At 35.1% G+C, this 12,592-nt stretch overlaps 1 protein-coding gene across 2 annotated transcripts; it reads left to right on the plus strand.

Moving 5' to 3' along the window:
• Nucleotides 1–1,336: 1,336 nt before the first annotated feature.
• LOC149890468 (uncharacterized) lies at nucleotides 1,337–8,602 on the plus strand. 2 transcript variants are annotated; one of them, XM_090081426.1, is made up of 5 exons: nucleotides 1,337–1,409; nucleotides 4,648–7,467; nucleotides 7,701–7,766; nucleotides 8,026–8,082; nucleotides 8,240–8,602. In XM_090081426.1, the coding sequence occupies exons 2-5, from the start codon at nucleotides 4,677–4,679 to the stop codon at nucleotides 8,557–8,559; spliced, it is 3,234 nt and encodes a 1,077-aa protein (XP_089937552.1). In that variant the 5' UTR covers nucleotides 1,337–1,409; nucleotides 4,648–4,676; the 3' UTR covers nucleotides 8,560–8,602. The 2 variants fall into 2 exon arrangements, with proteins under 2 accessions (XP_089937552.1, XP_089937551.1); XM_090081425.1 differs by lacking the exon at nucleotides 1,337–1,409 and having other exon boundaries at nucleotides 3,780–7,467.
• The last annotated feature ends 3,990 nt before the right edge of the window (nucleotides 8,603–12,592 follow it).

The raw sequence follows: 12,592 nt of genomic DNA on the forward strand, positions 1-12,592 counted from the left end.
TGAGCTTAACGACGTTCGTATTTTTTTTCAAAGCCAAAACTTCGGCTATAAGTAGAATGAAGAGGCACTTCGAAAAACAACAAAGCTGTTCGCAGTCGATAGCAACGAGCGACAACATCTCTGCGAGTCTGGCATCAAGGTAAACAGTTTTTTTTTACATTTTCATTTGTAAGTGCCACTTTTGTGTACATTATGTATTCAAAAATTTCTTGCTGACGCTAGATTTTTCGTTTTCAATGAACAACAGTTGCAACCTCTAGTCGTTTGCTAAAACAGCTTGCTAGGACAACCAAATCAATCATATGTTGTGAAAATTTCTTTTTGTTCAACTGACTAAGGAAGATCGAGCGAACGCTTTTTTTTTTATAACTTGTTTGTATCATATTGCTATTAAGAAAACAGCGTTGTGTATACTAAACGTGACATAATTGGCAATTATCCGTAACTAAAAATAAGATAGAAATTACAAACTTGATACCATATTTTAATTACTCTAACAAAACTAGACGTCATCGCGTGAGAAAATAAATGTTCATAACACATAACCTATTTTTTTGTTTTTTTTTTCTTCTCTTTTTTCCTTTTAATCTCTTTTCTTTCGTCCAAAAAGCGTTTTGATTTTTGCCTCGCCACAAGCGATGAAATCGATAAAAAAACCTGCTCGGACATTCTCAATTCTCAACAACAAAAGCAATCAAAGTTCTAGCTCTCGAGCACGTGCGCCGACAGGTTGATGAAACCGTTCAAATATGCTCGATCGCTAGAATTTAAAGAAAGAAACAAGCCAGAAACAAACCAAAATAAAAAAAACAAAAACAAAAATGGACATCTTTAGAACGCTTAAATTTTATAAAATATTTTCCTCTGCGTTTTTGACCAGCTAAACTGTCGTAAAGTTTTTTCGGTGCAGTTCATTTAAAAAACTTAGTTTTCAACTTTTAAACGTTTTAGACTTCTCGTTTAAGGCAGTCGAAAGAAATGAGTCGACTCACTCTCTCTCTCCCTATTCGGTTTTGTTTTTGTTTATTTGTTTTTGTTTTTTCTTCGTTTGCCTTCGTTTGCCTTTGTTTGCTTTTGGAAAAGTTGTCGCCATGCGAGACTTAGTTTTTTTTTTTTTTTGCTCAAATTGAGCACAAGTGAGTTTCTAGTCTTGAAAGTGTGCAAAGTGTGGGCCAATCTGGTGGCTGGAGTGATGACACGTGAATGCTGGAAATTCCAGACTTTGAGCGGATTCAGCGTACATAGAAAGAAAATGTAGCATTCACGTGGGTCTCTCCTAAGCGTGCCATTGGTCGGTCTGCTGTCCTTAAGTACCCCCCTCCCCCCCCTCAACGTCACGTTTGCTCAACTTTCTCGGTCTTTGGCGCCCAGAGAAAGCTTGAGGAAGGATAAAAAATGGCGAGGTTTCGGTACTGCGTTTTCTGTTTTTCTTATTTGTTTTTGTTTGTTTGCTTGTTTGTTTGTTTGTTTGTTTGTTAATTTTTTTAATTTTTTTTTTTTTTTGTTTGTTTCGTTCGTTTGTTTGTTTGTTTGTTTCGTTTGCTTCGTTTGTTTTGTGATGTTTTGTTTTCCCTTCTTGATGGCACAAAACAGAAGCAAACAAGACTTTCGGTTATATTCGGTTATATTCGGTTCAATAAAAGTTTGTTGGTTTCTGCACAACAACAACAACAACCACAACAACAAAAGTCCCTCTGTCCCTCAAAAGCAGTTTCTCCTCTGTCCTAAAGAAGAGCCTCTTTGTAATCGATCTTGTCTGAATGCAGCTCTCCTTTTGCCTACAGGTTTTTATTCCAACCCTTTTGTTGTTGTTAGTGCCATGTTGTTGTTATTGTTATACTCTGTAAAAGCAGTTGTTGCTGTTGTACTTGTTTGTTGTTTCTAAAGACACTGTTGTTGCTGCTGTTAGCGCTGTTAGTAATCACCCACTTGGCTTGTATTTTTGTTTCTTGTTTTTGTTTTTTGTTTTATTTATAAACACTCTCTGAGTAAGTGATGCTGTTGCTGTTGTTGTTGTTACAGTTGCAATGAGTGTTTGTTAATGTTCCCCCACTTGGCTTGTACTTTTGTTTTCTGTTTTGTTTTGTTTTTTTTTTGTTTTTGTTTTTTTTTTCTCAACACTCTCTGAGTAAGTGATGCTGTTGCTGTAGTCGTTGTTATAGTTGCAATGAGTGTTTGTTAATGTTCACCAACTTGGCTTGTTTATAATCTATTTTATTTTATCAACACTCTCTGAGTCAGTGATGGTGTTGCTGTTGCTGTTGTCGTTCTTATGCTTGCAATGGGAGTTGTTACTGTTCACCCACTTTGCTTGTTTTGTTTTTATTTCTTTATTTTATCAACACCCTTTGAGCCAGTGATGCTGTTGCTGTTGTTGTTGTTATAGTTGCAATGAGTGTTGTTAATGTTCACCCACTTTGCTTGTGTTTTTGTTTTTGTTTATCAACACCCTTTGTGTCAGTGATGCTGTTGCTGTTGTTCTTATTACAGTTGCAATGAGTGTTTGTTAATGTTCACCAACTTGGCTTGTTTATAATCTATTTTGTTTTATCAACACTCTCTGAGTCAGTGATGCTGATGCTGTTGTTGTTATTGTGCTTGCAATAAGTGTTGCTAATGTTCACCCACTTTGCTTGTTTTGTTTGTGCTTTTGTTTTTGTTTATCAACACCCTTTGAGTCACTGATGCTGTTGCTGTTGGTGTTATTATAGTTGCAATGAGTGTTAATGTTCACCCACTTTGCTTGCTTTTTTTGTTTGTTGCTTTTTTTTTTATCAACACCCTGCGAGTTAGTGATGCTGTTGCTGCTTTTGTCATTTTACTTGTATTTATAGTTGTTACTGTTCAGCCACTTTGCTTGTTTTTTAATCTGTTTTATTTTATCACCACTCTCTGAGTCAGTGATGATGTTGCTGATGCTGTTGTTGTTATTTTACTTGCAATGATAGCTGTTACTGTTCAGCCACTTTGCTTGTTTTGTTTGTTTGTTTGTTTGTTTTTTTTATCAATATCCTCTGAGTAAGTGATGCTGTTGCTGTTGTTGTTGTTATAGTTGCAATGAGTGTTTGTTAATGTTCCCCCCCTTGGCTTGTACTTCTGTTTTCTGTTTTGTTTTGTTTTTGTTTTTTTTGTTGTTTTTTTTCTCAACACTCTCTGAGTAAGTGATGCTGTTGCTGTAGTCGTTGTTATAGTTGCAATGAGTGTTTGTTAATGTTCACAAACTTGGCATGTTTATAATCTATTTTATTTTATCAACACTCTCTGAGTCAGTGATGCTGATGCTGTTGTTGTTATTATGCTTGCAATAAGTGTTGTTAATGTTCACCCACTCTGCTTGTTTTGTTTGTGCCTTTGTTTTTGTTTATCAACACCCTTTGAGTCACTGATGCTGTTGCTGTTGGTGTTATTATAGTTGCAATGAGTGTTAATGTTCACCCACTTTGCTTGCTTTATTTGTTTGTTGCTTTTTTTTTTATCAACACCCTGCGAGTTAGTGATGCTGTTGCTGCTTTTGTCATTTTACTTGTATTTATAGTTGTTACTGTTTAGCCACTTTGCTTGTTTTTTAATCTGTTTTATTTTATCACCACTCTCTGAGTCAGTGATGATGTTGCTGATGCTGTTGTTGTTATTTTACTTGCAATGATAGCTGTTACTGTTCAGCCACTTTGCTTGTTTTGTTTGTTTGTTTGTTTGTTTTTTTTATCAATATCCTCTGAGTTAGTGATGCTGTTGTTGTTATTATGCTTTCAATGAGAGCTGTTACTGTTCACCCACTTTGTTTGTTTATAATCTGTTTTATTTTATCAACACTCTCTGAGTCAGTGATGCTGATGCTGATGCTGTTGTTGTTATTATGCTTGCAGTGAGAGTTGTTACTGTTCACCCACTTTGCTTGCTTATTGTCTATTTTATTTTGTCAACACTCTCTGAGTCAGTGATGCTGATGCTGATGCTGTTGTTGTTATTATGCTTGCAATGAGAGTTGTTACTGTTCACCCAATTTGCTTGTTTTGTTTTTTTATTTGTTTTTTTGTTTGTTTTTGTTTTGCTTGTTTTTTTTTATCAATACCCTCTGAGTCAGTGATGCTGTTGCTGTTGTTGTTGTTGTTGTTATAGTTGCAATGAGTGTTTGTTAATGTTCCCCCACTTGGCTTGTACTTTTGTTTTCTTTTTTGTTATGTCAACACTCTCTGAGTCAGTGATGCTGATGCTGTTGTTATTATGCTTGCAATGAGAGTTGTTACTGTTGTAGTTATGTCTGTCATTTGTCCTTGTTAGCAAGTTCTATTTGCCCTCTCTTGCCTTTTTTCAACACAGTTTCTTTCTTTGAGTCATATGGTTGCGAGATCCTCTCAAACTCCATCTCTTTATTTATTTGTTTCTTTTTTTTTTTTTTTTTTTTTCTCATTCTCCTTCTCATAATAGCAATCACTGCTGCCACCATGCATGTAATGCTAGTTGCTCTCATTCTTTTTCATTTGCTAGTGGAAACTTTGTTTCTTCTTGTTGCTCTCTTTTCTTTCTTTTTTCTCTTTTGCAGAGGATTCGAAAAAACACAGCTCTTCCCTGCAGTTGTAAACATTCCAGGATTCCAGGATGCAGGCAGAAGAAAAACACTCTCACTAACTGTCTTCTTTTTTTTAGCATAAACCGTTGCAAACAAACACCTGAACATGTCTTCTTCACAAGAAAACAACACTGTTGTTGCCCCTTCTCCGAACTCTAAAGCGAAAAAAAAGAAAAGAAGGCAGTCACAAGAACAGAGAGACTTAAAGCTCAAAAACAAAGTCAGGGCCGCATTAGTTGCAGCGTGTGGCTCCGTAAACAGGGTTGTACCTTTCTATGGTACCAAGAAGAGGTACGCTGTTAGCTGTCCGATGCCTTTGTGCAAACATTCCTCCACAAGCATTAAAAGACACTTGACTAAAAAAGATCATTCTTGGACTTTGGATGAAGCTTCCATCTTTTACTCTGCAATGGTCAGGAAGTTTCAGCATGCTCGTCTCGAACGCAAGTCCGGCTGTCCAAAACCTTACCCCTGTTTGCAATGTTGGAAGTATTACGACCGACTGGACATACACTTGAAAGAGACTCATTTCTACGATTCCAAGACGATCAAACAAAAGATTGCAGAGGCAAAGCGATACGACAACGACAAGCTCTATGTCCCTCAATTTATTCGACCTGCCTTCTTTGGTATTAAGCCAGTAGCTGAACAAGCGTCTGCATCAGGCTCTGCATCCTCTGCTCCTGGGCCTTCCTCCTCTTTTTCTTCTCCGGTTCTTTCCTCTGATCCTCTTTTAAGCTTGCCCTCATCAGTTGCTGGTTCGTCCGAGGCTCCTTCTGCAAACCACTGCACCTCTGTAGAAAACAAAGAGCTGAACACCGAATCCGTCCTAGACTCTGATTTTAATTCCTTAAAGCACTTGGTTTCCAACTCCTCCGTCTTGACAGAAGATAAGAGACTCTTGTTTCAGCTGGACAAAGATGCTTTTCACTTTTATTACCAGTCAGCAGATGAGCTCTTCAGAGATTTTGAAAAGTGGCTTGTGGTAGCCAACAACAACACTTTGTCACAAGCAAAGATCTACAAAAATGCAGTTGTTGAAATATTGACATGTTGTGACAGCACGCTGACGCTGCACCCGAACGCTCTCACCAATTCCAACGTTTTGGAGGATAGATACTTTTCCATGCACTTTAAAAACATTCAGCTCAATTCCAAGCTGAGTGAACTTGACCAAACAAAAGCCATGTCTTGTCACACGTTGTACAACCGCCTTGTCTACCTTTGTCTCCTGTTTCGTTTCAGTGAAGCCAGGAATGTCTATTTCGGACTTTCTCATGAGGCCATCCGACGTTTGCGCTGCAAGGTGGAGGAGTTACAAAAAGTGCTGAGGCCCTTTCGTTCTTTGAGGAGGAGCCTTGTGAAAAGCAAAAAATGCATCAACATCATCAATGTCAGTTTGCTGAACGAATATGGCAAGTCTGCATACGTAAGACAGTTAGTGGAATCGATTAGAAAGCCGTCTCTTACACCGACTAGAGACAATGCTGTGTCTCTACGAAACCATCTTCTGCTCTCTGTCACTGTAATTAACAGTTTAAGAAAATCTAACATTGCTCTTTTAAACATTAGAGACTACATGGCTGCTGAGAAGAGTGAGTGTGGATATTGCATTGTGCAAGAGCGCTACAAAACAGCATACAAGTACGGAGCCAAAAACATTCTAGTGCCGAACGACTTGAAAGTGTTGATCGATATTTATTTGCTGAGATACAGAGACCTTCTTGTCAACGACTCTCACTACATGGCTGCAGACACCAAGACTGTTTTGGAGTTGAGCGACTGCTACAGGCCCCTTTTTCCATCGATGAGACCCAACAAAGACGAATGTGTGACACTCGGTGCAACTAGAGTGCCTGTTTACCAGATGGGTTCCTCTGCTATCTCCTCTTGCCTGACGTCCTGCTTCAGAAAAAGCCAAGTAAACATTCCCATGAAGCGTCTTACTCCCACTTGCATTCGCGGTTCGATAGCCACTTACTTTGCCAACAACAGCAAAGAAGATCGCGAGCGGTTTGCTACACTCTACATGAAGCACAGCAGGAACACAATGGATAGCTTTTATGTGTCCCAGTGGAACGCTGCAGAGGAGTTGCGCTTTGCCCTGGGCATCGGACAGTCCTTCGGAGTCATAGAGTCTTTGACTGTTGAAAAGTCTGAGAGACCACCAAAGAAGGAGAAGGATGTGATGGACTGGCTCCAAACTAATGCAGAGGAGTACGGTTTTCATGAGGTTGAGGACATCTTTGAGGAAGATTTAGACTCCGGTTCTGACTCTGAAGAATGTGCTGCTACTTTCAGCTGTACCACAGTGGTTCCGTTTTCTCCAGCTGTAGAAAACAATGTTCCTTTAGAGGATAGCAACGACCATGCCGTAGATTTCTTGTGTGAACCTACCTCAACTCCTGTTTCGTCTGTTCCATCTGAACAAACAATCGCTGGTCCAGTTCTTGAACTATCCCCTGCTCTTGCACAACTAGTTCCTAACGAACAAGCTGTTTGTATGGATGTAGATCAGACTCTAGCTGTTCCTGTTGGCACAGCTTGTTCTCCTCTTGCATTAACATTATTTCCTGATGAACCGGATTTTATTGGACACCATGCAAAACTTTCTCCAGTTTACTTTAATGAGCAAGTGGTTGCCAAACCTGTTTCTGCTTCTCCTTCTCAGCAAGTCGCTTTCTGTCCTTCAAAAGAGGTCTTTTCTGTTCCTCTGACTCCTAGCCTTGTTGCTTTTCAGCAAACATTGGCCAAACCCAGTTTGTTTCTTTCATCTGATCCAGTTTCAGCTGTTCCTGTCCAACAGGCTGGTACTGTTCTTGCAAAGCAGCTCTCACCTTATGCTGTTCAATCTGTTGGTAGCCTATTTAGCCAAAGTCTTGCCTCTACATCCAGAGGTAAATTCTTTTTGATTTTTGATTTTTGATTTTTATGCAAATCTCAACACGCTTTCAAAAAATGAAAATGCCCAAATCAACTCCTTGCCCTATTGTTATTGTTAGAGCTGTAAAAAAAACAAAACAAAACAAAAAAACAACACAGAAGTGTGTATGTATTTGTTGCAGGACTAATTCTGTGATTGCTTAAATGTTTATACAAGTGAATGATACTAAAACTGATTATGTTTTAGAAGTAAAAGATCCAAGAAGAAAAAAAATCAAGTTGGAAATGCCATCTTTCACTCAAGAACTCATCGGTAATGTAAAACCTAATTTATACAAAGATATATAAACACAAACCTCTTCTTGCACAATTTCAGATGGTTAACTGTTAACAAAAACTAGCCATCATTGCTAAGTGCACTTTTAGAAAGTTGTGTCTACCCGATTTCTAATGATGAAGTTAGAAACATCACCGTTAGAAATCATGCACAGCTTGTTATCATCTCTAACACTTAGAAACTGTTGATGGTTTTTATGAATTAGAAAAATGAACATGGTTTTATTTTATTTCAGGATCAACTCAGCCAAGAACAAAGGAAAACAAAGCAGAAGTTAGCCAATGCCATTTAGGTAATCTTTCAAAAACCAGTTATTGCTATCAGTGCAAACAATAAGGTCAACAAAAAAAAATAAATAAAAAAACAGAATAAATCTTGTCTTACTTCAGAACCAAATGAATATTTGATTTAATCACTTTGTGTTATGACTTGAGTTTGTAAAATTTTAGATGAAATAGTTGAAGAGCTGAATGCTTGCCCTGGCCACAACGAATGGTTCAACACCAGAAGTTTTCCACGATGTGCAGCTTTGGTGTTGGCATACATCTTGCAAGACGTGTTTACAGATGTAAGCTCAAGTTGCTCGTACAAAGATTACCTTGGCATCTTGGCAAATCATAGCAGTGACAAGCTCATTCATGTCTTGCAAAAGTACTCCTACCAAAGCCATATTAAAGACAAAATTAAAAACATGAAGCTAAAAATTCAAAAAGAGGGTAGTTTAGAAAAGTTTGTTCAATATGGCAATATCGTGAAACCATTTATGTAGTTTAGATAAGTTTGTTCAGTTTGGCAATAAAGATGGGCCTTTTGTGTAGTTTGTTTTATCTATGCTTTTGCAAATATTTTTATCTGTTTCGCTAAAGACATAATAAACAAGAAGTTCTGTTAAACTGTTCTCACATTTCTTATTTAAAGATAGTTCAAACTTTTTTTTATCTTTAAAAAAAAAAAAAAGAAGTCGTTTTGTTATTCTGTGAAAACTTTTAATAGAGTTGCATTTAGAATTACTTCTGATGTTTTTAAGAGTTTGTTAAAAAGCAAAATAATATTTCCTGTGATGTTAAACTGCATAAGTGAAATTTAAAAAAGGAAAACTGCTCCAACCATTTTTCGGAAAAAGAAATCAAAAAGTTCCTTATTTTAAAAGATCTAGACATCCATTTCTTCTTCAGCAAAATAGCGAGGCTTTTTTATGAACTCTTACTCTCTATTTTTTCATATCTTTACACAAAGGATTTTATTTAGTTCAATGTAAACATACATAGAAGTATATTATGTTTTTTTTTTTTTTTTTGTTTTTATGCAGTCTAACTTTTGTTTCACTTCTATTTTATTTTACGTTTATCTTGTATTTTATCATGCCTTATTGGTTTTTGCGTTTTGTGATGTCAAGCTGCGTAAGCTAAACTTAAAAGGGGAAAACTACGCTAACTTTTCTTTGAAAAAATATTCAAGAAGTACCTTAAACGAAAGAGAAAGCACACGAATCTTGCCATCCAATTCTTCTTCTGCAAAGTAGCGAGGCTTTTTATGTACTTTTGCTCTCTAATTTATCTCTATTTACGCAAAGGGTTTTATTTCAATGTAAACACGTATAAAAGAATACTTTGTTAAAAATAATGTTAAAGGAGTTGCGTAAAAAAAAACGTCTGAATAAAGTTTCTTTACAAAAAAAACAACTAAGAAACAAGCGCGCCTAAGAAAAACCAGATCGCGATTCACTAAGTCAAAAAACGAAAGAAACAAAGTTTAAAAGGTCTTTCTAGACAACAAATTCTATTTTTGGCAATGCAGTTTTTGTATTTATGCAACCTAACTTTTGTTTGACTTCTATTTTATTTTACGTTTACCTTGTATTTTATCTTGCCTTTTTGTGTTTTGTGATGTCAAGCTACATAATCTAAACTTAAAAGAAGGAAACTAGGCTAACTTTTCTAGTAGAATATTATGTTGTTGGTTTTGTATGCAGCCTAACTTTAGTTTCATCTATATTTTATTTTGCGTTTATCTTATATTTTATCTTGTCTTTTTGAGTTTTGTATTTTGTGATGTCAAGCTACATAATTTAAACTTAAAAGAAGAAAACTAGGCTAACTTTTCTTTGAAAAATTGTTCAAAAACTACCTTACACCGATAGAGATAGCTCACGAATTTAAAAAGTTGCATCTATTCATCTTCTTCTTCAGCAAAGTAAAGCTTTTTATGCACTTTTACTCTCTAACTTACCTATATTTGCGTAAAGGATTTTATTTAATTCAATTTAAACATAACTAGTAGAATATTATGTTGTTGGTTTTGTATGCAGCCTAACTTTAGTTTCATCTATATTTTATTTTGCGTTTATCTTATATTTTATCTTGTCTTTTTGAGTTTTATATTTTGTGATGTCAAGCTACATAAGCTAAACTTTAAAGAGGAAATTTACGCTAACCTGTCTTTGAAAAACTATTCAAAAACTACCTTTAACAAAGTAGCGAGGCTTTTTATGCGTTTTTACTCTCTAACATACCTATTTTTGCGCAAAGGATTTTATTTAATTCAATTTAAACATGCCTAGTAGATTATTATGTTGTTGGTTTTTTATGCAGCCTAACTTTAGCTACATCTATTTTTCATTTTACGTTTGTCTTATATTTTATTTTATCTTTTTGTGTTCTGTGATGTCAAGCTACATAAGCTAATGTTAAAAGAGGAAAGCTGCGCTAACCTTTCTTTGAAAAACTATTCGAAATCTATTTTTGAGATAATCTAGATTTAAAAGAGGAACACTACGCTAATTTTGCTTTGAAAAAACTCTCGAAAACTAACTTATTCGATAGAGATAGCACACAAATTTAAAAAATTGTATCTACTCATCCACTTCTTCTACAGCAAAGTACTGAGGCTTTTTATGCACTTTTATTCTCTAACATACCTATATTTGCGCAAAGGATTTTATTTAACTCAATGTAAACATACATAGAAGAGTATTGTTACCGGTTTGTTTTATGCAGCCTAACTTTAGTTTCATCTATACATTATATTGCGTTTACCTTATATTTTATCTTGCCTTTGTTAGTTTTGTGTTTTGTTATGTCAAGCTTCATAATCTAATCTTAAAAGGGGAAAACTGCGCTAACTTTTCTTTGAAAAAGTACTCAAAAAGGACCTAAATCGATATAGATAGCTCACAATTTTAAAAAGTTGCATATAGTCATCTTCTTCTTCAGCAAAGTATCGAGGCTTTTTATGGATTTTTACTCTAACTTTCCTATATTTGCGCAAAGGACATTATTTAATTCAACTTAAACATGCCTAGTAGATTATTATGTTGTTGGTTTTTTATGCAGTCTAAACTTTGTTACATCTATATTTTACGATTAACTTATATTTTATCTTGCCTTTTTGAGCTTTGTGTTCTGTGATGTCAAGCTACATAGTCTAAACATAAAAGAGGAAAACTACGCTAAACTTGCTTTGAAAAACTATTCAAAAACTACCTTTAACAAAGTAGCGAGGCTTTTCATGCACTTTTACTCTCTAACATACCTACATTTGCGCAAAGGATTTTATTTAATTCAATTTAAACATGCCTAGTAGATTATTATGTTGTTGGTTTTTTATGCAGCCTAACTTTAGTTTCATCTATATTATGTTTTAGGTTTATCATATATTTTATCTTTTCTTTTTGAGTTTTGAGTTTTGTGATGCCAAGCAACTTAAGCTAAACTTAAAAGTGGAATGCTACGCTAACCTTTCTTTGAAAATCTATTCATAAACTACCCTAGACAAAAGCTAGATTTAAAAGAGGAAAACTACACTATTTTTACTTTGAAAAAACTTTCGAAAACTACCTTAATCGATAGAGATAGCACACGATTTTAAAAAATTGCATATAGTCATCCACTACTTCTGCAGCAAAGTAGCGAGGCTCTTTATGCACTTTTTCTCACTAGTTTGCTTATATTTACGCAAAGGAATTCATTTAATTCAATCCAAACATATATAGAAGATTATTATGTTACGATTTTTTTTTTCTTTTATGCAGCCTAACATTTATTTCACCTACATTTTATTTTACGATTAACTTTTATATTACCTTTCCTTTTAGTGTTTTGTGTTTTGTGATGTCAAGCTACATAAGCCAAACTTTAAAGAGGAAAACTACGCTAAGCTTTCTTTGAAAAACTATTCAAAAACTACCTTAAACAAAGTAGCGAGGCTTTTTATGCACTTTTACTCTCTAACATACCTACATTTGTGCATAGGGTTTTATTAGATTCTAGTAGGTTATTACGTTGTTGTTTTTTTATGCAGTCTAACTTTAGCTTCATCTATATTTTATTTTACGTTTATCTTATATTTTATTTTGTCTTTTTGAATTTTGTGTTTTGTGATGTCAAGCTACATAAGCTAAACTTAAAAGAGGAAAGCTACGCTAACCTTTCTTTGAAAAGCTGTTCAAAAACTACCTTAGACATAATCTAGATTTAAAAGAGAAAGACTACGCTATTTTTGCTTTGAAAAATCTTTCGAAAACTACCTTAATCGATAGAGATAGCACAGGATTTTAAAAAGTTGTATCTAGTCATCCACTTCTTTCACAGCAAAGTAGCGAGGCTTTCTATGCGCTTTTACTCTCTAACATACCTATTTTTGCGCAAAGGATTTTATTTAATTCAATTTAAACATGCCTAGTAGATTATTATGTTGTTGGTTTTTTATGCTGCCTAACTTTAGCTACATCTATTTTTCATTTTACGTTTGTCTTATATTTTATTTTATCTTTTTGTGTTCTGTGATGTCAAGCTACATAAGCT

Source organism: Hydra viridissima, unplaced genomic scaffold (assembly GCF_058129835.1).
Source record: "Hydra viridissima isolate aposymbiotic clone 2 unplaced genomic scaffold, HvirCarnegie_v1 scaffold_3, whole genome shotgun sequence".
Lineage (NCBI taxonomy): Eukaryota > Metazoa > Cnidaria > Hydrozoa > Anthoathecata > Hydridae > Hydra > Hydra viridissima.